This window comes from Amphiura filiformis, chromosome 2 (assembly GCF_039555335.1).
Source record: "Amphiura filiformis chromosome 2, Afil_fr2py, whole genome shotgun sequence".
In the NCBI taxonomy this organism is placed as follows: domain Eukaryota; kingdom Metazoa; phylum Echinodermata; class Ophiuroidea; order Amphilepidida; family Amphiuridae; genus Amphiura; species Amphiura filiformis.
Genome location: NC_092629.1, coordinates 45,166,356 through 45,194,128, shown reverse-complemented (window position 1 = coordinate 45,194,128; position 27,773 = coordinate 45,166,356). Strand labels below are relative to the sequence as shown.

The 27,773-nt window shown below is 37.8% G+C and overlaps 1 protein-coding gene across 1 annotated transcript; it reads right to left on the bottom strand.

Moving 5' to 3' along the window:
* Positions 1 to 272: 272 nt before the first annotated feature.
* LOC140146276 (zinc finger protein 341-like) lies at positions 273 to 27,773 on the bottom strand. The gene is given in 12 exon segments (XM_072168064.1): positions 273 to 7,451; positions 7,454 to 7,682; positions 7,684 to 8,268; positions 9,630 to 9,829; positions 10,170 to 10,502; positions 13,513 to 13,712; positions 15,000 to 15,303; positions 15,896 to 16,105; positions 19,015 to 19,250; positions 20,758 to 20,838; positions 22,184 to 22,234; positions 27,718 to 27,773. Coding segments are annotated over 12 exon segments (2,814 nt in total). The 5' UTR covers positions 27,752 to 27,773; the 3' UTR covers positions 273 to 7,100.

Here is a 27,773-nt window from a genome sequence, read left to right as displayed (position 1 = left end):
TTTCTTAACCATTGGTTTCTATGGGACAGGAAATTGTCCAAAGTCGCAGGAAAAATCTTCAAAAGTCGCCCAATTGGGCTACCAAATCGCGGGTTTGGCAACCCTGAATGCAAACAACTGCACTTTGAATCAAAGTTTGCCGGGCGCATAGCTACACACAAACATGGCAGAGTTGGTACTCTTTTGTTCCACTTCATTGGTCCCACTAAACTCATCATTTTGAAAACAGATACATTTAGGTACTGATTATATTCAAAAAGACTGCATACAAGTTTTAGTATTAGTACATGCATTAGTTTAATGATGAAATACATGTATACATAGTTCTACAATATGAACAGAGGTTTAATAACCACCCAGTCATTAAACATGAGAATACAACACAGAAACAGAGCTGTCAAACTACATAATGTGATTGTCCACCTCTGGGCTGTAATGATTTTCTCTTTTTTGAGACATTGGATAGGCAAATTCTCCTTAAAACAAGTTTTACAGTGATCCAGTACATTTCCCTGTTGCTTGTATGTAAAAGATCAGTAAGAGTAGAGAAATCCTTTTGTTTTTCTACTGTTTTTTTATGTGACCTGCTACCACAAAATGAGTATAAAGTCACAAGTGGGTAGTTTCTAGTCTCTAGATACCCTGGTTACTGTGTTGGTGTTCTTTGTTTCCAACACACCTGTTCAAGCCAGTAGTATGTCTGTATGTCATTTGCCAATGGGGCACAATAGGCTATTCTCAAAGGACATACTTCTGGATTGTAAGCATGTACGGCAAACAGAAAGAAAGGACGTCTTGAACCTACCAACTTGCGACTTTGCGCTCATTTGGTGGTTGCAGGTCACATAAGGCAACTGAAAAGGATGCAGAACAACAACTCCATCCATTAAGAGATCTTGAAAGAATCCAACACCATCAAACAGGATTCAGACCTGCCATATGTCCCCCATTTTGGGTTCACCAAAGTGAAAAAGAGGGACAGTCCTGTTTTCTGAAAATTTCAGTGATGGCAAATTTAAATGTAAGAACAGCAGAAAATTATGCAAATTTCAGTTTAAAATTTTGCTATATAGCATTCTATTAATATTGTGATAAATTCAGACCTGCAAATCTTCTGAATTCTGAAAGTATTACACACCTCAAGTCTTTAAATTTGTCAGTACCTGGTTTGTGTACATGTACAAGGTTTTGGTCTTAATGTCCCTCTTTCTGACTTCGGTAGGGTGGCAGGTCGAGGATTCTGGACAATGCAACTTATACTTCCAAGAAATATTAGATATTAATGTGTGAAAAGTCCTGACACTCTGAATAATAAAATTTAACTTATCTCAAAATGCTGCTACAGCTGGACACAATCAAGCTGCACAAAGTAGTAAAGGTTTTTAGATGCGCACAACATAACATGCGTCTGCTGCATTATACACCCACTCATAAACCTCCCTATGGGCAAGTTGTCATGGTTAAGTTGTGAATGGCACGAGTGTGTCTCTTTATTTTGGAGTTCTTGTTGCAGTTTAGAATTTAGGCGATTCGCTGACCGTGAGTAGCGATCACATCTAAATATTAATTTATTACTTATTGCGAAGGCTCAAAAAGTCTATGAGAAACTCATTAGATCCATGCAAATCAGTTTAGGAGATTCTTGTTGCAGTTTAGATTTCAGCAGCAAGTTATCTGGTGATCGCCACTGGGGGTGCGACTAAGTAATAAACCACATTACAACACGTTTTTGTGTTTTTACTACAGCTACTACTATACTATAGTAATTAATATTTATAAAGCGCACTTAGAGACAAAGGTGGCGCTTTACAAAATACAAAGCAAACAATAAATAACACAATGCATAATATGATAAGAGAACAAGAGATTAACTATTAACTCTCTCCATGCGGCTGTCGACTGCAGACGTCAAGTTTCAAAAAAAAATTTAAATCCTAAAAATTTCAGAATTCTAAGTTGTCATGTCCATATGTGGAATCAGCATGAAAAATGCTTTAAGATAAGTATATATAAACAAGCCTAGTATTGGTTTAATATTTTTAGAAAATATCTCAAAACTTAAGACTTTTTATGTTGAAGCCTATTGCTAACATTGCTTAAACGTGCGCTGACTGATGGTGGTGATCTGACATAGAGAAGAAGGCTGTTTCAAATGAGAGGTCCAGAAACTGAAAATGCTATCACCAGCAGTTGTGCGAGACCGGAGATTAAATATAACTTTTACATGCTCTACTATTGAATAGAATCAAGCATTATTTCAGATGTTTTGAGTAACTATAATACATAGTTCTACTATTTTTATTGCACTCTTATCACAACATAACATTGCGATTTTTACAGCATGCCAATTGGCAGTTACCCCATAACCTGCTTCTGTAAACATATATAAATGACAATAATAACTTTGCACCCTGACTGACATCACCCTTAAATTGAAGAGTGATGCTTTAGGTGATTCACTGACCGCGAGTAGCGATCACAGCAAAAATATTAAAAATATTTATACATTACTTTGTGCGTATGCTCAAAAAGTCTATGAGAATTTCATTAGATTCATGCAAATCAGTTTAGGAGAATCTATGCGATTCTTGCCATCTTTCTATTAGTTGTATCAGCAACCGGTTTGGTTCCGCTTCCTCTACACAAACAGTCTGCCAATGGCGACTTATAACACCATTTCTGATTGGCTAAGAAATCTCTTTTTACATTCTATGAAAAGACAACTTGAAAAGTTGTGTCCAGGAACTTGATTGACCTCGGGGTTGAACGTCCCGTCTTAATCAGCTGTGCGATCAGCATGATCAATGGCCAAAACCCACCGGTATAGCGCTTTAGCATTGTTGTACAGCATGCACGCCATGCATGACAATTGTCACAATGTGAATATTTTTACCATGCACAAGCAGTATTTATAAGAAACTGGTTCTGGTCAAATTTGGATGATGCATGTATCAAATAAAGGTAAGCTTACAACCGAGTTAATAATACTCTTGAATAGATGTAGCAGCTGAATTAATTAACCAATTAAAAAGCCTTGTTTAAAGTTGTGCTGGATGACGTCATGAGCAGTGTTCGAATTAAGGAAAAATAAATGGTTGTCCCACGGACAACCGGATTACAATTTCTGGTTGTCCGTCTAAGTTTTTGGTTGTCCATAGGCCTACAAAGGTGACTTTTGGCTACAGATTTATGGTTGTCCGGCGGACAACCGAATCAGTATTTTTGGTTGTCCGGCGACTTTTTTAGTTGTCCCGGGCGAACGGACAACCAAAATTTCGAACGCTGGTCATGAGGAAAGTGTTAGCCTATCAAAAAGATCTTGTTCGTTATCATTGGCAGACTTAATGTGAAGGGAACAGAACCAAACTGGCTGTTGAGGAGACCAACTTTCTATATGCCTGAAACAAATACATATTACTATTGGGCAATATGCTGAGATCACCGATCACATCAATATAAAAACAAAATGTGTGTACTTTCTCCATGGGCAAGTGGATGAAAGAGTTTATCAGTGAACCCAACTGGGCTCAGGAGTTGTTATTATCATGGAGAGTTCTAATATGCTATATATTACAGATTAAAATTACACGGCTCGAACAACAACTTGTTAATGTTCCTTTGCATGTCACACATTATCTCCTTAAAAGTTTTACTCAAAGCTTTTTACAGATTTTAACATGAAATTTCTTCTGTAATGATGATTTATAAGATTTTAACAAAGATATCTACAGTGGAATCTCATTAACACAAAATCTGTTAACATAAAATATCTTATACATTAAAAAGAACTGATAACACAAAATACTGTTAACACAAATTAAAATCTTAGGCCCTGACAATTTTGTGTTAACGAGGTTCCACTGTATTATTTTTGAAGTTAATATAAAAGTGCCTTACTATCTTGCATGATATTTACAGCAATCACATCACATTGGCTACTACAAAAGCAGACTAAGATTGAAATACTTCACAGAAAGTATCACATAATTACAATCATATGAAGGAGACATTTTTGAATCAAATTATTATGTGATGTGATCAAGCAAAATGAGTCGGATGTTGGAAATATTGATTTGGAGATATAGCCAATAAAAGTATTCAACTTCCTTTGCATTTCATTGCTCTGAGCAACACTAAAATGGTCATATCTCTGGAGCCGTAAGTCTAATTTTGATGGGATTTTCAGCAAAATAAAGCTCCGAGAATGGCTCATGTAAGGAAACTGAAAACTGAATTTGAATTTGTATCGACATCAGACTCATTTTGCTTGATCGCATCACATATGTGACATGATCAAGGGGAATGACTCACATGTCGACCCTGGTCGAAAATGAGTTTTACATTTTACATTCCTAAAGAGGACATTTAGAGCTTTCAGAAACTGAAAACCCCATGTTGATACGACTTTTCTTTGCGAAGTTACATCAAATTATCCGTCGCTGAAAACAATGTAAAACAAAAGAATTTGAACACTTTCTTTGCCAATATCTCAAAATCAATATTAGCGACATGCGACTCATTTCCCTTGATCGTGTCACATATAGTGGCCATTTGGCTTTTTTGAGACAGTAGCGCACAATGTGGCACGGAGTGACCACGCCCTACAGATACACCCCTTTGAACGTGCGGGTATCACACATGGTCGCTACAGTTTCAAAGAAGCCGATTGGACTACATAGCAATAGACCTTTTCACATCGAAGTTTTCTGAAGTTTATGGATGACCCTGTTTGCAATTCCGGGTCATCAACGCTAACGCAAACGCAACTATTACGTCTGAACACAAATCTGTGTGAAAGACACGGTCAAGCGTTGGGTATGGCTTGTGCAAGAGATTGATATTCATATTGCGATATTGCATTTTTCTTTCTTTTACTGTCACATAGTAAAGTGCCAAATAGTGTTAGTTCAATACCTTTAGAGAATATTTCTCTGTGATAATTTTGGCCAAATACTTTGTATTTTCACTCAAAAGGATACGTGATTCTGCTTGACTCATTGTGCACCAATTTGGCCCCCTAGCTTACTGAATAAATACTGCGGTTTTCCAATCTTGATTTGAAAAGGTCTATTGGGAGAAATACTAGAAAATACATATAACATGATCACACAACCATTCTGCCTCTAGTTTGGAATGGTTACAGTATCCATGGTAACGGCAAGTGCCTTGAACAAAAACAAATTTCAAATATTTGACTTATCAAACGGTACTCATGATTTGGTCGAGAGCTAGGCATAAACAATGTTTATGCTGGCTGCTGATTTTGGTATTGAAAAAAAATGCAGTTTTAAAGAATTTTACATCTAATTTTTAGTTATTATTTGGTGAAATATAATCACTGAAAGCCCTGGGCATAAACAATTGATCATGCCCTCTATCAATGGACCCCTAATGCACATGTCATACATAATATGTGCCCATCCACCACAGACTGGTCGTAAAGTCGGCATTTTCCATTTTGAGATACAATCAAAAACAGTATATGGATTTCTATGTAAAGTATATTAGGAATGTGACCTTTGATGAACCATAACTTGACTTCCAGATGTCCGATGAAGCTGGTTGAGGTGTCATTTTAAAGCTGAAAGTGCATTCTTTTACTATCTGCAATAAACAGAAAATGATCTAGAGCTGACTTTACTACCACTTTGTGGTGGATGGTCACATATACTCGTGGGTGTACAACTCCTGTTACCTGTTACTTTCCTATTCGGTGAGGATGACAATTTTGACATCCTTTTCTGTTTACAAACAGAGAGGTAGACAAAAGACCTGTCAAAACTGTTCCGGTTGTCCAAACACTCAAGTATCATCAGGATGGGCCACAATGATTCATGCAACATGAAGAGGGGATTAAAAAACTGTGAAGTAGGACCATGTGCTTCTATTGTCCAGTTTTCCATCAAGATTTCGAATGGAAACAGTTCAGACCCAGAACACACGATCATGTCAGTAAATGAATATTTGGTTCTGGGACTAATTACTCGAACTACCCAAAATTCATGCAATACACAGTTTTTCACGAGCATTATTTTTCAATGACGGTACTACATTGATGTAGTAATACAGTGGAAACTTGTTGACACAAAATCAGTTAACACAAAATTCCTGATAACTTAAAAAATGCTTTTCAAGTCCCAAGCATAAATTATTCAAACCTGATTTACACAAAACACTGTTAACACAAACTAAAATCGGAGGCCCTGACAGTTGTGTTAACAAGGTTCCACTGTACTAATTAAACAACAAAATGGGCATAAAATTTGACTTGCATCACAGATTACAGAAGGAGTGTTTACATAGCTTTGGACCATCATATCATAAGAAAAATAAAGTTACAAGAATGTGTTACACATAGCTATGGTCCCGGTTATCAGTTATCAATTCCAATTAATAATGTTCACTGATTAATCATACATTGTACAAAAAGCCTTTGTGAAACTGATTTCTTTGTGTATTGCGCATTTAAAACATTAACGCAACCACTTATACAGTTGCGCCTTTGCCAACAGTTACAAAGAGCTATGAGAGAGACTGAGAGAGGGGGAAAAGAAAAGATCAGGAAAACATAAGCAAAAAGAACAAACAACTTATTGAAAGAAATGTTTTCAGGAGAGACTTTCTACATTGTAAGCATTGCAAATATGGATGGGGAAAAAGCTGTCCCTAGCACAATTATGTGTCTTAGAAACCACACGGTAACACTGTTAAAATCGGGTGGTTACTGAGCCAAGGCGAAACTTTTCACAACCAGACAGTCATTCATGTACTGGGGACAGTCCATTAAGGGACTTGTAAAAATAGAGCCGAGTTTTGAATGTTACGCGATCAAACCGGAGAGGGGTTGAGACTACTTGTGTTGTCGGTAAATCAAACATTTTGTTATGAAATTTCTGTAGGAGATCCAGGTACTTTTTCAAGTTACGCCATTGAGGCGATTGCAATAAATCGAGACGTGACAGAATTAACTTCACATTGCAACTTATGATGGATTTGGCAACTTGTCATTTGTGATGACATGCACAGAATAAGACATGGTATGATATATATAAATACACCACAATATTCAAAAAGAGGTTTTTGTCCTGAAGAATTTTTGATCACATATCAGATTTCAAACCAGACGTATCCATGGATTGGCCTGACGTATCCATGGATTGGCCTGACGTATCCATGGATTGACCGGACTCTACATGGCCCATATTAAGCAACACCATAGCCGTTGTGTCATCATTTCCCGACACACCATCTTCCGACCCTAAATTCCCAAACTGTCCATCGGTCGCATCTGTACCTTGAATTGGCATTGGATCCATTGATCCTGTGATCTTCTCCCTTCCCGGTTCCGATGACCCGCTAGCCCTCTCTCGGTCAAGTTTTTCCTGATCTTCTTTCTGCTTCTGTAATCCAGATCGGATGATCTCCAGATCTTTCTGTATCTCTGATAAATCCGGTCTGTGACTGATTTAGACTTTTTCTTCTTCTTTAGTTTCTTGCTTTTTCCGACAGAGTGCCTCATTTTGACTTCTCTCGTTTTTGTTTTCACGATGGGCATCGCGTCATCACCCTCACCTTCCTCTTCTTCGTACTTGATGGCTTTGGATTTGGTACGCCTTTTCTTCCCCACCTGTGGCACGCTTTCTAACAGACTTATCTCAACGTTTTTCAAAATCGGCGTTGTGAGCGCGAGTTTTGTGCGCTTCGAGATGCTTCTTACGCCCAAATCCCTTGTTGCAAATCTCGCAGCGCAACGTGTAATCATCCCGGTGCGCCCGAAGGTGTTCGTTTAAATTTGGTCTTCGGGAGAAACACTTGTTGCATTCCGTACACCTGAACGGTTTGATCCCGGAATGCGACACAATGTGGGCTTCTAGTTTATCAGGACGGTTAAACTCTTTGGTACACCCTGTCAGCATCTTAAAGGGGCATTTGTGCCTTTTAAAAGGGTCGTGAATCATAGCATGACGTTTTAATTTGTCCTTGCGATTAAAGGCCGTGCCACATGTTGCACATTTAAAAGGTTTATCCCCAGTGTGTATCAAATGATGCGACTTGAGATAAGTATCGGTTTTGAATCGCTTATGGCATATGGTACATTCGTATTCGCCCACGCTGCTGTGTGTAGGTAGGTGGCGCCGTAAATAGCGCTCGCATGGAAATACCTTTTTGCATTGGGTGCATGCAAAGTGATGGTTTGTTGTGGCTAGATGATGCTCCAATGCTTCCTCTGTGGCGTACTTACTCTTGCACTCTGTACACCGGTGTAATCTGCAAACAGACAAACAAACAAACAAACAAAATTAGCATTTTCTTTTTGTAATGACACATCACACTGACTTTGCTAAAATTTGAAATGCCTAAAACTTAGTTTGGGATAAACAGCACCAAATGCTCAAACATGAACTCTATTTCATTCCTTATGAAGCATTGTCATATATCTTGGGGACGGCTTCAAAACTCAACTGGCGGTTGTCAGTCCGTTCTGCCAGTTTGTAGCCGGATTCATCTGGCGGTCAAGTTTTGAAGTTGCCTCTTACTATTATAAATGTATGTAGTTGAGAAGACATGCATGTGTGCCCCATCTATACAATGTCTTTAAACATGCATGTACACTAGAGGGGTAATATGAATTTCAAATGGAATTAGCACATTATCCAACTCTATTTGAAACTCACACTCCCTCTGAGGAATATTCAGGTTGGACCTTTCTCAGAGGGTGTATGAAATTCAAATGGAGCTGCCAAATGTATTCATTCCATTTGAAATTCATACTCCCCCTGTAGACAATATTTCTAACATCTTCCACATGGGCAGAGTGGATTTTAAATGGAATATCCTAATGCACACTGGCATCACTGATTAGTGCACTATATTCCAAGTCTCCTTTTCATATGTGTACATCCTAATCAAAACGATGCACTTGTCGGCTGCTACATGTCTCATTTCACATAATAGTTGGGAATAAAAACCAGACTCATCTCAAGTGGAGGTCACTTCAAATCATCCCCAAGTCACATGGTTTATTAATACTGAGAACATTCCTTAACCATGTGACTTGGGGATCATTTGAAGTGACCTCCACTTGAGATGAGTCTGGTATTTATTCCTAGCTTGTTATGTGAAATGAGACACATGTAGCAGCCGACAAGTGCATCATTTTGATATGGATGTACACATATGTGACCAGGTTTTTTGGTTTTTTTTAACATTTCCGGAAGTGGATGATGATATTTCATTATAAAAAGAGCAAGAAAGTTTTTTTTAGGGGGGTGGTACCCTCAAAGCCTATTCCCCAATCCCTAGCATTCACTAAAAAGATAGTGCGCGGCACGAGATCTTCGCTCGCTACGCTTCTCCTTCAATATTTTAACCAGTACTTTTTTGGTCCTGGTGACAACCCTGTATGTGACCAGGTCTGGTCCAACCAGGCTAAAGTTGGCAATAATGAAACTGAGATATATGCAAAATGTGAGCAGAAAAAACAATAAAAAACACAAGTATTCAAGAGATCTGGGGATTCAGCATCAGTAATTGTATGTACTGAGCAAGTTAGTAATAGTAGTAATTTAATTTTCAAAATGTCCGACATTGGCCCGAGTGGATCAGATTGGGTCACATATTAAACTTACTTTTGTTTTTGGTGAGCTCCTTGGCTTGGGTACAGGCTATGGGAATATTGGTGAACACCGAGTTCGTAGAGAGAAGGAAACTGCTTGGAACACAGATGGCACCGGTACATCATCTCAGCCTCGTGTGACTTAGTATGCTCCAAGTAACTATCCAGGTCCTTGAAGGTATGAGAGCAAGATTTCAAGATGCACTTGTACACCTGCAATGGGGGAAACAAAATGAGGGTGAGATATGAAGAAGAAATAGGTGACCCATCACATCAAAACATGGCAATTAGACTGCTCAGTGCCAGAAGTGTGTAAGTGCAATAGCTGCCATGTGTAGATGAGTACACTGTGTGTAAATTGCCAAATGTTCGCAGGGCAGCTATTGCACTTACCCGACTTCTGGCACTAAGCAGTCTAGTTATCAGTTAAAAGTCAAGGATTAGGATTAAGCCATGTTTCATTTGGCAAAACTGGATAATATTTTTTTAATCCAAAAAAATTAGTTCTGTATTTTCCTGGAATGGGGGAGTACATGTATTCAATCATTCCTACCTGTTCATTCTTATGTGTCGTCATATGGGTTTTGAGTAGGAAGAAATTCTTGTATCTTATACCACAGTATTGGCAACAATAGGAGCTGTCAATCACAATATGCTCTTTCTCATCACCACCACCAACACCTGCCATTCCATCTTCCATTCCAGTGTTGCTAGTCTCTGTCGCTGGTGCTTCCGTTGCTGGTGCATCTGCATCTGCAGCTGGTGCTAGTGCTGGTGCTGGTGCTGGTCCTTCTGTTGCTGGACCTGCTGGTACATCTTGTTTTTCTGTATTCACTGTGTTTGGAATACCTCCAGGATCTGGTGCTGGTGGGCTCTTGATGATTGGCTAGGAGAAACAAGGGATAACTAATATATTTAACTACCTGCCTATTGGCCAAAAAGAAGTTTTCATTATCAATTGGACCAATCAGCAACATTGTTGGAATAATTTCACCACACAAAACAAATGGGGTGAATTATTTGCAAAGCTCCATTCTGATTGAATTACAAGATATATCCTGTAATTGACCAATTAGAGGAAATGTTAGATCGGCAGGTAGTGCTCAGGGGGTTAAAGGTGAACACCATCATTTTGAGTAAACACTTCCTGTACATGGTTGCTGATTTTTTTAAACTTTAAATTAACAAAATCTGATTAAAAAATAATTATTGATCAGGCTTTAAAAAACCAAATTGGTTTTTTTTTATCCCCAACCACATAACATGTACGCTAAAGTCAACCAAAGCAGCTGAACACAATGCCAAAGAATTGCCAATCTACATGTAATTATGGAATAAAAATCAAACAACTTGTCACTCCAATGCAAAATATTGTTGATATGAAATCTTGAATAAATCATGTGAAAATTTGAGATAAATCAAGGTGATTTCCATTGAAAAAAAATCTTAACTTGTAAAAGACTTACAAAGGTTCTTAAAGTTATTTAAAAAATGATAAAGAACATAAGAAATAGGCTAATTAATGCAGATTTATTTAAATCAGTGATTAAAAAAAAGATCATGTGATTTAAATCACTGTTTAAATCAATGTGATCAAGCAACCCTGACTTCCTACATGAGCTAGCAGAGAAGTACAGCTATTTCTTGCCCATGGTGCACATATAATGCATAAGCCCAAAAGTGGGAGCCCCGATTGGCTAATTCAATCGTCCCGCAACAATAACAACAGACGGAGCCTAATTCAATCGTCTCAAAATCATAACAATACACAGATAATCTGATTGGCCAATTACACATGGTGCGTGTACAATGCGTAAACACAGAGGGGTCCCGATTGGCAAATTCAATTGTCTCAAAATCATAACAATACACCGGTAATCTGATTGGCCAATTACACATGGTGCGTGTAGAATGCGTAAACAAAGAAAGGTGTCCCGATTGGCCAGGGCCGTAGCAAGCGGGGCGACCGGGGATGCCATGGCCGCCCCACTTTTTGAGAAATTTGTTATGTTTTTCTTTATATCTTTATTTCAATTTGGGCATATATTTATATTTTGGCCGCTCCACATTTATGATGGCCGCCCCACATTTTTCAACCTTGCTACGGCCCTGCGATTGGCTCATTCAATAGTCTCAAAATCATAACCATGCACCGGTAATCTGATTGGCCAATTACACCTGGTGCGTGTACAATGCGCAAACACAGAAGGGGGTCCTAATTAAATTGTCCCACAATAATGACAACAGACTGATAATCTGATTGGCCGATTACGCATCAAAGCTTTGTTTTGCTATAACAAAGGGAACACAAACCCCTGCCTATGTCCCTCATAAACAGGACATGTGCGCATTGACCAGTGCAAGAGAGAGTACTTGCAGTGCTGTACGTCACTGCCAACTACTGCATGATTTTTTTTTTCAATAAATATTCTCCGAATACTTAACAACATGCGCATGTGAAATTTAATGTGTCAACCTTCGTTGCCATTTATCTAGAAATGGGATCTGCTACCACGAAATGAGTGTTAAGTCGCAAGTTGGTAGTTTCAAGACATCCTGGCTGACTGATGTTCTTGGTTTGCAGCGCACATGTACAAGCCAGTAGTATGTCATTCGTGAATGGTCCCATTGCGCCCCCATTCACAAAGGACATAGAGACATGTATACTTCTGGCTTGAGCAGGGCAGCAGGTGCGTGTGAAACAAAGAACGCCAATGCCAGAGCGTCTTGAAACTACCAACTTGAAACTTTACGCTCATTTCGTTGTAGCAGGTCACAAATGCTCTCAATGTGACTTAACCTCTTTTAACCCCTGAGCACTACCTGCCGATCTAAGATTGCCTCTGATTGGCCAATAACTTGATATCTTCATTTTAATCACTAATCAGATTGGAGCTTTGCAAATAATTCACCCCAAGTTTTTGCGTGGCAAAATTATTCTAAAAATGTTGCTGATTGGTCCAATTGATAATGAAAACTTCTTTTTGACCAATAGGCAGGTAGTTCTTATGGGGTTAAGTTTTTAGGTCTTCAATTGTTGAGCAGTCTACCAAGAAGAAAAAGGCAAAAAGAAATTTCCAGTCCAATTTGACCATATTTTTGGCCTAAGCCTCTGGCCAAAAATCTCAATGAGGGCCCATACCTAATTTCTAATGCACATCTTTCCCCAGCATATCTGGGGAATCCCTCATTGGGATTAGCAGTGGGCTATACATGGGTGATATTTAGTTTGATTTTCTAAACAGTTTTTTTATTCCATTTGCCCTATCTCAGCATGAAATGACAAAATTTTTGGCAAGGGTCCGAGAAAAAAGTGTGCAGCGCCCTCTTGTGTCACCATACCTTATCTTTGTGGAGGAGTGGGTTTGAGTACAAAATCCTTCATAGTACTCCTTTTCTGGCATATTGCTATGATTTTGGTGTCTAAATATATGTAAATGAGCTAAAGATACCTAATTTTGAAAGTTTCATGAAAATCGGACATTACGTTTTCGTAAAAATTGCCATTTTGGGTCAAAATTGAGCGTGAGGGCGCTTTTCAAGATGTTACGCAAATTTTCTTCCCTTTGGTATTTTAATGTTTACATAGATGAAGATACACCGACGTTTGATTACATTTGAAACACATGCTCCCCCTGTGGAAGATCTTTTCAACATCTTCCACAGGGGTAGTGTGGATTTCAACTGGAATAGCCCATTCAATGGGAGCTCAAGCATGGTGACTGCAGTAAGCTGCAGCTTGCTGCTGCTTGGCTGGGGAAGGATGTGCACTGGTAAATAGATATGGGCCCTTAATGGTCAAATTAGTCAAACAACAAGATCCTTTAAAAGGAACACTGCCTCCCACAAACCATGCACTAAAACAGTTTCTAAAATTTACTCAAGATTCAACTAACCATATCGGGTAGTGTTGGTGCTCTGCCAGCCGGCCAGACTTTATGCGTCTGCATGTGTTTCTTCACGTTGGATTTCTGGGCAAACGCCCTCCCGCATACGATACACTGAAATGGTTTCTCGCCAGTATGTGAGCGCACATGCTGCTGCAGGTCAAAGTTCTTGTTGAACGTCCTCTCACAGTAGTTGCACTTCAGTTTGCCTGCGCAATCAAAACAAAATAAATTTTAGTACTTGTCGGCATCACTTAAATAAAGAAAATACAAATAAAGACTCATATAAAAAGCACTGAGTATTAGTGTGACCCATTTTATAACACAATCAAGTTGAATCTTGTCTGGCCAAGAAATGAGCTATTCCAGTTGAAATCCATACACCCAATGGAAAACATGACCTTAATCTTCTAAACAGGGAGTGTGAATTTCAAATGGCGTTACCTGAATGGGGGACTCCATTTGAAATCTACACCCTCTGTGTGGGAAATTAAGGTCATGTCTTCTATAGGGGGTGTAAGAAAAAAAATGTGACACGATCTGGTCCATGGGGGCCAAAGGTGGCAAATTTGAAACTGAGATAAAGGTAACAATATGGAGTAAAAAACAATAAAATACATAAGAAAATGGACATCAAAAAACTTCATATCTTTCGAACCAAGTATGCTACACCTTTGGTGTTTTCAGTAAATGATAGCCTATTGCATGTATAATGTAATAATTACAGTAACTCAATTTTCAAAAATGCCTCCTTTGGCCCCCATGGACCAGATCGTGTCACAAATGTACAACATGAAACATTTATACATGCTTTCAAAAGCAGCAACCTCTATTAGTTGAATGCTCCTTAGTACGATTCATGGACTCGCTGATTAAATTACAGACAATTTTGGATAAATTGAGTGAAATATTCCTGAGATGTTAATATTCCTGAGATGTGAACTGCACAATAACATAACAAACTTCTTCATAGAAATTCAATCATTTTGGACAAAGTGTTTAATTTGTGTAATGATAGAAATATATTCCCTCGATGAAAGATGTATTGTTCCACGGACTGCCTTTTGAGGAGAGCGAGAGCAATCGCTCTCGACTGCTCTCCTTAAATCTGATATAGGAGAGTGATTTTTAGCTCTCCTTAGTTGACCATTCTCTTCTTCCATTCTATTGTAAATGCTCTAAACAGCTCTCATTGAAGGCTTCAGGAGAGCTATTTAATGCTCTCCTGCAAATTCCAAAAGATAGTCCCTGTTGTTCCACTCCACTTGTCATTTGTCAGGTCCGTTCATGCTATGCCGCAAAAACTTCATTGCGGTACGGTAATGTAGTATTTTGCAGTACGATGCAGTGCGACAACGCACCACAATTGCGGCGTAGTACGAACAGACCTTAAGTGCCAACCGATGGAAATTTCAAACCAGTGTAATGTTAACACTGTTAATGCCTTGACAAGCCTTGACATAAATTTTTAAAAAAATATATAAACTTGAACTTACCTTCCTTTTTGGGACGAGCAGGCTCCTTTCTCTTACGTCCTGGAACTCCTCTAGGAGGAGGACTATGGATGAAGTTGACTCCCCGCACCTGGCCTATCTGCCTTGTTGGACTGTGCCTACCAGCACCTAGGATCTCTTGGGTTACTTGTGATAGCGCGCTCTCTGTTATATTGATGGTTGCCGCACAGACTGGTGAAGGACGAGATTTTGCGGGATGCGAGACTGGCGGTTGGGGAGCAGACGCATTGTGGAGCGTAATTGTGCCCGGTGTGAAATTTCCTGATGTGCAATATGGTTGGTGATGCTGGAAAACATTGTAATGTCAAAATTGATGTAAAACACTTTTCACACAGGTGTCGACTACAGACGACAATTTCAAATTAAAAAATGTCATGACATACTTAGGGAGCCATGCCCTTTGAAGTAAAGAAACAAAACATTTAAGATGGCAAACTTTTCTTTATTTTGTTTTAATGAGGAACAATTTGAGACATCTTTGGTTTAAATCGGAGCATTTTTACGATGTTGACTCCTGTGGAGGTCAAAATTTGCCCTTTGACCTTCTTTGTTAATAACTCAAGAACCGTACGTCACAGATAGGTTAAATTATACTTTTTCTGAAAAAAAGACCAGAACAAAATCTGGACAAGTTGTCCAAATTATGGCAGGGTGACACAAAATACATGAGAATATTTTTTTGCTAATGTATAATTTTCTGTCAGCTTTTTTGAAGTTCTGTTTTCATAAGTATGTCAAAATTGGAATCTAAAAATCTAAAATACTGGCAAAATGATCTTTCAGCAAGTGCAGAAGAGTTTCCGTACATAAGTAACTAAGAACTGGTATAAATTTTTTAACAAAATCACCACCACCACCACTGTGACGGCATTAATTACCTGCTGTTGATGTTGATGATGCTGCTGATGCTGATGATGTTGTTGATGCTGGTGCTGATGCTGAGTGGTGGATGTGCCAATGCGGGATGTACTTGGTTGAGATGTAAGGAATGGTCCTGATGCTTGGAGAACACTGCTCTGCAGCAGATTCTGCTCTACGCTGGAATATGGGGATATCAAGACTTCTTCACCCAAAACAACATTGGATACCTGGAGGAGAAATCATGTATAGACTAGAGAGTGAAATCATTTTTGCATTACATTGTATCTATAAAGAGTTCAAATTTACAGATATTTTCTCAAGATATCAAGAGCTATCTTAATACCACTGGACCAATAGAGGCCTTGCATTCTTTTTATCGATTGGCTCCAAACAAAGGATTTGAACCGGTGTCCTTCACCGTAGTTATGGCGGAGTGCAGTCCATTCAATCAAATGTTGTCATCAACCTATTCGATCGTAGTGCAGGGTTATATGGAGCGAGACGAACTGTCACGGTAGATTGCAATCATGCTTTTGTTGAATGCATTTGAGTAGTCCGCCATATTTACGGGATGATACGTCACATGCAAGGCCTCTATACTGGGCTTGTTAGTACTCATGTTAATGCATTTTTCATGCTGATTCCAAATATGGTCATAAAAATGTACAATTCTGAAATATTTTAATTTTTAGAAAACATTTGGAACTTGTCGTCTACAGTCAATACCTGTCCCGTGTGGACAGGGTTATACCCATGGGCACTACTGCCTTTTTGGATGATGCATTCAATATGCCAATATTCTTACTTAGCACATCTGAAAAGGTTTTAACTGAACGTTGTTACAATAAATACACTTGTATGTAAGAGAGGAACAACATTTTATTATTTTGAACCAAATTTTACTTTTCCCACCCTATGAATTTTGTGGTACCCTGTAAATCAACTTAAAAGATGCAAAATTGTCTTCCTTACACTTTCAATTTAATGATGATAGAAAAATTGTAGGTTTCTGAGATGAATTACAATCATTTTTGTGTGAAAGCATCTTTATTTTTCTGAAGTTTAGCATGCATGCATAAAAAATTGATTTAAATAAAAAAAATCTGATTAAAAAAAATTAAATTAAAAAAAAATCAGCAGTAGTTGGGTTAAGGGATCTGGAATGAGCATTTTGACAGTATTTTTGCAGGACATGAGAGCACATCAGACATATCGAATTGCATTCTAAATACGAAGAATGTCTTTCTGATATCAAATAATTTTCATTTTTTTGAAATTCACGATATAATACAAATTTTATGACAAATTATTAGAATTTGATATTTATCACATTTTTGATATATAACAGTCCTCGAAGTAAATTTTATAAATCTAATGATATATTCTTAAAGTGTACATGTATGTAGCTGGGAGGAAAAGCCGACAATCAATTGAAAATTTTGACCTTACATATTGAAGATATGGATTTTTTTCCCAAAAAGACCTAATTTATTTTTGTGTTTTTGGGAAAAAAATCCATATCTTCAATACGAAAGGTCAAAATTTTCAATTGATCGTCGGTTTTTCATCCCACCTACATACACTTTAAAAGTATAAATCATCAGATTTATAAAGTTTACTTCGAGTACTGTTAAATATCAAAAATATCAATTTTTAATCATTTGCCATAAAATGTGTATTACATTGCAAATTTCAAAAAATCAAAATTATTTGATATCAGAAGGACATTCTTCGTATTCAGAATGCAATTCGATATGTCTGATGTGCTCTAATGTCCCACAATAAATACTGTCCAAACATTCATACCCCATCCCTTAATGGGCTATTCTAGTTGAAATCCATACACTTCATACATATGCAAGACATTACCCTTATCTATTACACAGGGGGTGTAGATTTTAAATGGTAAATGGTATCACCTCATTCTATGAAATTCACACTCCCTGTGTGGGAGATATATTTAAAGGTCATGTCTTCCATGTAGTGTATGGATTTCAACTGGAATAGCACAATGTCTTAAAGGTCAAAATAAGACAGAAAATTTAATTCAACTTATTATTGCAACGTTTGCTGTTTTTTTAGTGAATCAAATTTACTGTAAATAACAGTTCCTCAAATGTTACAACAGTCTTGATCCAAGCCTGTATCACCCAAAGCCACATACTGTATGTTACTGCCCATCAGTGACAATACTCTGTAGTGATGAGTGTGGCCAGGCCTGGAAAAAATGTTTATTTCCCAGCAAGAGAGATAAAGAGAGATTTAGAGAATTGGCCATTGTATGACATAAAATTTGAAAAATATTGTAAGGAACACTTGGAAGTTTTGACTTTTAAAACCTACATTTTGGTCAAAAAATGTGCTTGGATAGGTAGTTTTCAACAGATTTACAACATTCGTCTTGCTATAACATTGAATTGCATTATCTGTTGACCTAATGGGAGAAAAAAGAAAATTAAAAAAAAAAAATAATATTGCAAATCCAAACTTTCTGGGGAGAGAATTCATGCATTTTGGAAAAAAAGCGCATATTACGCATTTTCGAAAACTACCACACGTATTTTGCTCTCAACAAATCGCACATTTTCCCTATGCTTATCTATGGGTGGGTTTGAGATGAAGTGTTAAAATGTTAAAACTTAAAAAAGCATCAGAATTATTCAAAATTCATAATTAACCTATTTTACCACCGGTTAAATATGATGCGGTAAATTAACTTAACCGGTTAATTAACCGGTAAGATTGAGGTTAATTAACCGACTAAGAACACTGGTTAAGAATATGTGTTCATCTGGCTGCAGCATAGGCCTACATGTAAGCAGGAATGAGAAATTGAGAATACATTCCGTTTTCACAAGCTGGAAAAGCATGTACAATTTGACAAAAACACCTTTGACAAAAAATGCAGGAATTTTGACATCACAAATGTCGCATTGTCCGGTTACAGTGTTTTGACTGAAAATTCTCATGCCATTCAGAATGCAATTTGGTATGTCTCTGATGTGCTCTCACGTCCCACAAAAAATATGGTGCAAACGTTGCTATCCGATTCCTTAATGTCATTCCTGCAAAGCAGTATGGCAAATGTACCTAATTCCGATCGATCAATCAATCAATCAATCAACCAATCAATTACCTGTGAATGTGATAGTGGTGATGTTCCATAATTCCTACCAATGCCTGACTGAGTATGATGAGTTAATGCAGAGGTGAACGCACTATTGTTACTCGGCACCGCAGAGACTGGATGAGGGCGTGTGGGGACTGAATTCTGTGCTGTGCAGTTTTCTCGTTTGTGCGACATGAACATGGACAGAGATGTGAATTGCTTTTTGCATTTTCCGCACTGAAATACGTCATCATCCTCCGCTGCTGTATCGGAGAGTAAGTAAGAAATAGATTCCACAAAAATTAACATCATTATGTTCTGGTACAAACACACAAAAAAAATTTTAACACAACCCTGTTACTAGGCTAAAAACATAAATGGGCCATCCAGTTGAAATCCAATCCATACACATGACCTTAATCTCCCACACAGGGAGTGTGAATTTCAAATGGGGTTACCTGAATTGGTGACTCCATTTGAAATCTACACCCCCTGTGTGGGCGATTAAGGACATTTCTTCCATAGGGGATGTATGGATTTCAACTAGATGTAGCACTATCACCTTTCTAAGCAGATCAGTGACATGATAAGCTATAGACCAGGGGTTCTCATTATATTTGCTCAGGCATGGGTCACAGTGGGCCAACTTCATTTCAAAGATCTGTGTTTGAAGGCTTGCTATGTTTGCTGTATCAGAGTTGTTCAATGGCCAACTACAGTTGGTTGGCAGGGCGATCTGGCCTGCCGGGGGCACTCACTAAAAAGCAAAAATGGGTGACAGGGATATATGCGGCCACATTGAGCCCCATTTTTCAACTCCTTCTCACCCAATGACCCACTTTTTGTTTTACTGAACTCTCTCACCGAATTACCCTTTTTTTTTCATTATATTTCTTAAAATTTTCCCAGTCTCACTGAAAGACCCCCTTCTTTGTTAAGATTTCCCCAGACCCCCTTTTTTGGTAAGATTTTCCCCAGTCTCATGAAAAGACCCCCTTTTTGGGGCCTTCTCATCAAAAGATGACTGCACATCCTGTCACTTCCAAAGTTGAGTGCCCCCCCCCCACCCGGGCTGGCCTGCAGGCCGCCTATTGCCCTGATCTAGACAGTGTGGTTTATGCAACTGAAATATCTTCCCAAGTGTGGTCTTTGATTTACAAGCAGGTAGCTTTGTTTAGAATTTAATAATAATATTGTATTTTCACCAATACTTCAAAATACTTTTTTAAATTTTGGGGGCTACATTTCCCCCATAATTTAACTTTTGAGCCTACATGTACTTGCAGGATTTCGGGGGCTGAATTCCCATTTACTTTGAAGCCCTAAAATAATTCTTTTCAGCGCCTCGTTTATATTTAAAATGGCCTCCGTAACAGATCAATTTTGAGGGCTATTTTGCTATACTTGGGGGAAAATCGCCCTGAGTCCCCTTTCATTTTGAGCGCTGTTTATCCTCCAAAGGTCAATCAGAGATTAAACAATTGAACCATTTTGTGTTTAAAATCATACCTGTCACACCGGGTATATTAATGATGATTTGGTAACATTAAATTAAATGGAAACAATCCAATCAAAAGTATTTTAATTACAAAGTACCGGGTAATTAGTTCATATATCTACTTTTATCAATCAGAGATATAGAACTGGCCAAATAAAGAAAACATGCGCTAACCACAGTTTCAAAAACCGGTACATCCCTTTTAAAGGGATTTTTATCTTATCTAACTTAGATTGCCTTACCCTGGTCTTACATGTGTAGTATTGCCTTACCTGGGCTTGTATTATCCTGTACTGGTTGAGCTTCAAGTAATGATTGAACAGCCATTGCCGTGGCCTGGCTGTCCATGCCAGCTGAATAACAGAAAAACAACACAATCAATAACCCACATACCACCCACATCAATTGGACCATTCCAGTTGAACTCCATACACCCCCAGGAAAAGATGATCTTAATCTTTCACACAGGGGGGTGTAGATTTCAAATGGAATTCATGTAAACCCATTTGAAATTCACACTCCCTGTGTGGGAGATTAAAATCAAGCCTTCCTGGTGTATGGATTTCAACTGGAATAGCCATGTTACAAACTTACAGGCCTAAGGATGAAAACAAATAAACAAACAGGCAGGTTTGTTTCCTGTGGGGCACACACACAATTTGTTTTTTTGGGACCAATTTTACTCCCATTAAAAAATATTCTGAAGAAATATAGACTGTGACAATATTTTGTATGGAAAATATATCTTGTTGTTGAACATCAATTTAAAAGAATAAGAAATTTAAAAGTTCACCACCACCACCTATAAAATTGCCAGGCAGAGAAGATGTCTTACCCTTCCCAGAATCCTTTGCAATATATCACCTCATTTCATCAAAATGACACTCGTATTATTTTGTACAGGTTCCCTTCATTTTCATTTTGAGAATAGACTGGCTAAACATGGGTTGATAGATGGGCTCAACAGATAATCGGATTGGATATCATATCGGCCAGATATTCTTGATATCAATATCGGATCGGATATCGGTATAAAAACAAAAACAGATTTTTTTTCGGGCGGATTTGGAGAACCCCTGAAACCTATTTTGAGTTTCCGATTTTTTCGTAATATTTTTCAATTTGTTTGCTTCATATTAACTGTGAATGATCCTAGCACTACATAGGTCCAATGATTCTTCAAAGCTGCCAAAAACTTTGGAAATTTATAGAACAAAAAAAACAATTTTTTTTTACCGATATCAGATCGTACATCGGCCAATATTATGAAATCGATATTGGATTGCTGGTCAAATGCCACTTCGGTTGAGCCCTAGTTAATAGTCAAGAAATAAACACATTTTGAAAGATCTGGACGTGCTCTATCCATTGAGGTGCATTTTGTCACTATAGTTTGTCTCGTCTAAAGTTGAGAGTAACACCATGTTGGATTTTGCAGGCTTTTGCAGCAGATTCTAATCAGTGCGTTTACTTGGTTGCGTTGCCAGCGTACGGACAAATCGCCCCTCTACGTGTGTGTATAAGACTCACAGGATCCGGTTATCACGCGCGACTCAAATCTGCCACTGTGAAATCCAACATAGAGTTACTCTCGTTCTTGAGAGGAGACACAGATAGCAAATCAGTATAGAAAATTGAAATGTGAGAAATGCATTATGGGAAGAGTACGATATCTTCTCTGATTGCCAGGCTACCTACCTTGTCCATCCCACCTTCCTCTCCCTCTTCCATTAGTTTCCAATTGGACACCTAAAAAAAGGGACAAGGTCGCTTTTCATTATTCACAGGGGTATGTATTTTTACGAAAGGGGTGATTTTTTCACACCATTCTTAAGACTAGAGATTTTTAAATCATATTTCCAAGACTTTATAAATTACATGTAACAGAATTTCCAAGTTTATTATATACCCCTCATTATTCTTTTCTTAGGTCATATTATAAAATTAATGTTTTGGTTCTCATCTTCAATTGCTGGGATTAGTCAGATAAAAACTCAGATGGACAAATTCCCCCAGTTAGAACTCTTCCCCCCCACCCATTTCCCCAAGTAAAAAAACCCAAATTATGAAAATGTCCACATTTTGCTGCAATTTGTTGAATGTTGATTTTGCTCCCCACCCCCCCCCCCCCAAAAAAAAATTCCTGGCACAGCCACTGTCTAAAATTAACAACTTCTTTGCAAAACTGAGCAAACAACTGAACCAGTTACATCCAAAGCTATCCAATCAAACCAAGTCCAACACAAAACTTGTCCAAAACAAAGCTAAAGTAAAAGATAGTTGCATTTGTAGATCAAACGAAACTTGAGCACTAGAGACTAAAAGGGCATTTTGTGATCCACAGCATCATCCCCCCACCTTTCTCCAAAAAAGTTGTGATTTTTATACCACTGGAAACATCTGGCTGCATATAATGTTTAGGTATAAAAAAATTCTTGCAGATTAATTTGTTTAACAAAAATATCATCAATTTTGAATTACGGAGCGATTGCCGAATAAGATGCAACTCTCCTCTACTAGTACTAGTCTTATTACAAGACTGCCCTACCCCAACCATAACCCATAACCCTAAACTCCTTAAACGAGGACTGGACTCAAGTCTGTACCCTATTCAGTAATTGTACCCAAAAAAAATTACAACACATCATGACATTGTCTATGGAGCAATACACATACCGTAATCAGGCATTATTTAATCTTGTCCCCCCCCCCGAGAAAAAACCCAAATTATTAAAATTTCCCCATTTTGGTGCACAAAATTGGTTGATTTTGCCCCCCCCCCCCATTCCAATTCCAACACATCATGACATTGTCTATGACTCGACTATGGAGCAATCAGGGGCTGTGGAATTTTTATGAGCCCTGAGGGTAAAATGGGGGAAGGCAACACATTTTTGCAAGCGAAAGGGGGAAGCAATTTTGGCCAGCCGAGGGGGCGGGCAAGGATTTTAACACACATTCATGGGGGCCTTTTAAATAAAACACTCTAAGGCCCTTCACAATTAATTCTTAGTTTCCTGTTTCAAGTTTGAAAATAAAGGACGAGGTGACTTTTAATTATTAATTATTAATTATCTATTAATTATTAATTATCTATTACTTTCTTTATTTTGAAAATGTGGTCGTGACTATTATCAACAGTCCATTTGGTCATTTTGACTAAGACAACGGATTTAATTATTTTACCTTTATAATTGATTTTTACATTAATATTAGTAGGGGACCCTACAATGTTCTTGTTTTATATTCACTAGCGGGTACCCGCGCTTCGCGCGGGCCCCCGCTAGATGAGTAAATGGGAGCGGTTAGTAAACGGGATCGGTTAGTATAAACGATGGAAATGGTAATCATGTCAATTGGTATCGCTTTTAACAGCTCAAATATTACGAGGTGAGTGATGTGGTAGGCCTACCATTTGTTGCCTCTACTTTGCAAACGACGTTCTTTCTTTCTTACTTTCCCGTTCTTTCTTTCTTGCTTTCCCGTTCTTTCTTTCTTGCTTTCCCGTTCTTTCTTTCTTGCTTTCCGTTCTTTCTTTCTTGCTTTCCCGTTCTTTCTTGCTTGCTTTCCTCCCTTTCTCTCTTGCTTTCCCTCCCTTTCTTTCTTGCTTTCCCTCCCTTTCTTTCTTGCTTTCCCTCCCTTTCTTGCCTTCCCTCACTTTCTTTCTTGCTTTCCCTTTCTTTCTTTCTTTCTTTCTTTCTTTCTTTCTTTCTTTCTTTCTTTCCCTTTCTTTCTATCTTTCTTTCCCTCTTTCTTTCTTTCTTTCCCTCTTTCCTTCCCCTTTTTACTTATTTTTTCTTTGTCTTTCCCTTTTTCTTTCAGTTTCTCTCTTTCCTGCGTTCCATTTCTCTTTCTGTTTCTTGCTTGTTCACTTTCTCTCTCTCTCTCTCTTCTTTCTTTCTTTCTTTCTGTCTGTCTATTTCTTCTTTGTTTTCGTTTCTCTCTCCCTTTCTCTTTCTTGCTTTCCCGTTGTTTCTTTTTCTTTCTTTCTTTCTTTCTTTCTTTCTTTCTTTCTTTCTTTCTTTTTTTCTTTCTTTCGTTCTTTCCCTCTTTCTTTCCCTCTTTCCTTCCCTCTTTCCTTCCTTTTTTCCTTCCTTCCTTCTTCTTTCTTTACATAGGCATATATCCCGGGATGAGTAATAAATTCCTCAATATTTTGATAAGGGGCATGATCTACTGAATCACCTCCATGTTGACGCATGTATGTGGGTTCCTTTATTTCTTTCGTTCGTTCTTTTTTTATATGTGTTTCTGTTTCATCAAGTAGGCCTATAGCAACATTGGGTTTCAAGAAGGTTGAGTTACATAGCGTAAATTCCGGTGTTGGGGTGGGTATAACCCCCCCAATGTTTTGATAAGGTCAATGGTCCGTATAATCACCCCAAGTTCACACATGTATAATAGATGTGGGTTTCTGACAAAATTAACCTCATTTTTGGCCAAACTAAAAGTGCCAATTTTTATGGCCTTCGTGCGAATTTGTTCCACTTTTGCACAATATAATTCACCAGTAGGCCTAATTAGCTTGCCATAAATTATTCTGTCGCCAAGATGCTGGCTTCACTGTAGGCCTATTGCAAGAAATTGATTTAAACGGACCCATCCCCCATGCCATGTCAAGAGAAATCTACGCCATGGCATTGTTAATGTTGCCAAAAGATGCGGATTCACTATTAATATGCCTACTTCAAGAAATGTTTTCATCCCTCCCCTAATGTCAAAAAGAAATCTACGCCACGGATATTTAGCGGTTGCGGTTTTATACCATGCTATAATCTGCTAATAATGTCCCACACTCCACATCGAAATTCATCACAACATGACAAACGAATAAACTCAAATTACTTTCCAATACCGTATATATGCCTAGGCCTACCTTGAATTTAAAATCTTCGGAAAGTCATCACAAAAGAAGTTTCCGAAAGTCATAATTTGCATAAACGAATGCAGTTGATTTATTATTATAGCCGTTACGGTTACCATGCCGCATAATGCCCACTCTCCGTCGAAAGTCACCACGAACGGATAAACTAATATCACTTTCAAAATTATTAGATCACTTGGACCATTTATTTTCAAAATACGTAACTTAAAACCACCTTTGTCTCAGCCATTAATTTGTTAGTTCCGTCTAAGAGATGTGATATTTTCCGTCTTAGATGAAACTGGAAGTTTTGTTACCATTAGCGCGTCGGGAAGTTGCCACGACCTGTGCGTAATCCGCGCATAGCAACGCAGCAACGGACCGTAAATAAGCGGGCCACCATTGGTTGATCTACCGAATAAATCCAAATAATTATTTGTATTTATTAATTTATCTATCTATCTATGCATTTACCATTCATCTGGAAATGCTAGAACTTATTTATTTATCTATTTATTAATTTATAATTTATCTATAATCTCCGAGATGATACCGATGAATCGATCAGTTCCTCTTCAAAGTATCGATTATCGGCAAGTTCCTCTTTAATAGTATAGATAGACATGTCCACATTCCTTATTATAGAGGGCGACATTCAATCCAAAAAGGGAAATACAAAAATTTGAAATTTGGACACCAGAAACTTGACGACGTAGTCTAAAATGTGCCGGTACTTTATCCTTGATACAGAAGTCAGCATGCAGTGAAAGTTAGATTTCATAAAATAAAATCGCCTTTGTGTAAAATGGATCGCCGTGGTGAAAAATGATGCATTACATGTTTTTTTTAAAACAGACATTTGCCCATAACTTCGCTAATTTTTGACCTACAGACATGGTTGACCCCTCATTTTTAAGTTAAATAATCACCTTTTTAAACAAAATAATTTCCATGTGAAATATCCTACTTGAAAATTTTGTGAACATGCCTAGTATAGATTATTAATTTATAATTTATCTATAATCTCCGAGATGATACCGATGAATCGATCAGTTCCTCTTCAAAGTATCGATTATCGGCAAGTTCCTCTTTAATAGTATAGATAATCAAAGTTGAGATGATCAAAAACAGATATTAGCAAATAAAAGTAATTAAAAAGTCAATTAAAAGATGAAAATACCTAAATAAAAATAAAATAATTAAATATTTTTCCATTCTTGATTTTGGACGCGCGAGGGAAACAGGAAACTAAGGATCAATTGTAATTGGCCTAAAAAGGCTTAGGAAAACACTACGTCTACGGAAACTCTTTAAATGCAAATTTTCCTACTCGCTACGCTCGCAACATATAGACCATTAAATTTATAATATGCAAATTGGGATCAAAAAAATTTGGAAGGGGGGGGCAAAGATTTTTTGACGGGCCGAGACGGCAAGGGATTTTTGGCGGGCCATTCAAAAATTATTGCATAAATAAATCATTATTATTACATTACAATAAATCATTATTATTACATTAATTTATTACATAAATAAATCATGCATATTACGCAAAATCGGAATCAACTAATTTTTGGAATAAGATTTTATCGTGGATATCTCCTGAAAAAAAAATTTCAAACTTTTGGAAACTCATGAACTACTGGTATAACGTACATTCATGACATCCAGATAAAGAGCTAGTATCCCTACTGTCTGAGTACTGATGAATCTTTCACTCATGAGAATTTGAGTCCTCCCAACAGGAATAAAAATAGCAGTTTAGTCAACCAGCAAATAAGTAAACTTTTAACTGATCACTAAACTGAACGCACAGTCAATCCCATGCGTCATCCACCCACCACTGGCCACGGCCGACCTGCCAAACCCCAATGGCCTTTGTTGATTGCAATTCCACTAGCCGCCATGACACCCCCTCAAATACGCACGCCGGCTATCGCTGTTCCATCAAATTGTCGACAAAATCATCCCCTTTCTAAACACGAATTTCGCTACATTTTAAACCTTAATTTAGTATGTTATTTCGTGTAAATTACGAGTTTATTTTTAAGTGTGATAGTACAGATATTCATGTCCATATGTCATGGATGTGGTATTCGAAATATCATGTTACATTTCTCAATGTACGTGCAAAATCGCTGTTGTTCTCTGCAAGAATTTTCAGAAGCGGCGGTAAGCCAGCATACATGGTGTACAGTAAAAATGCAAAATGAATGCCGAAGTTAACATCTATGTGTGGGTTTATACACGCATCAAATGTAACGAAACTTAAACATATCATCAAGAAAAGTCTTTTCTTTTATTTTGTGAACATAATTTGGAATGAAATCGTGTAATTAGTGATAAAATGATTAAATTTTGAACTCACCTGCCAAAGCGTCAAACAAGGCTTGGTGCGCCATGATGGACGATAATGATGTAGAG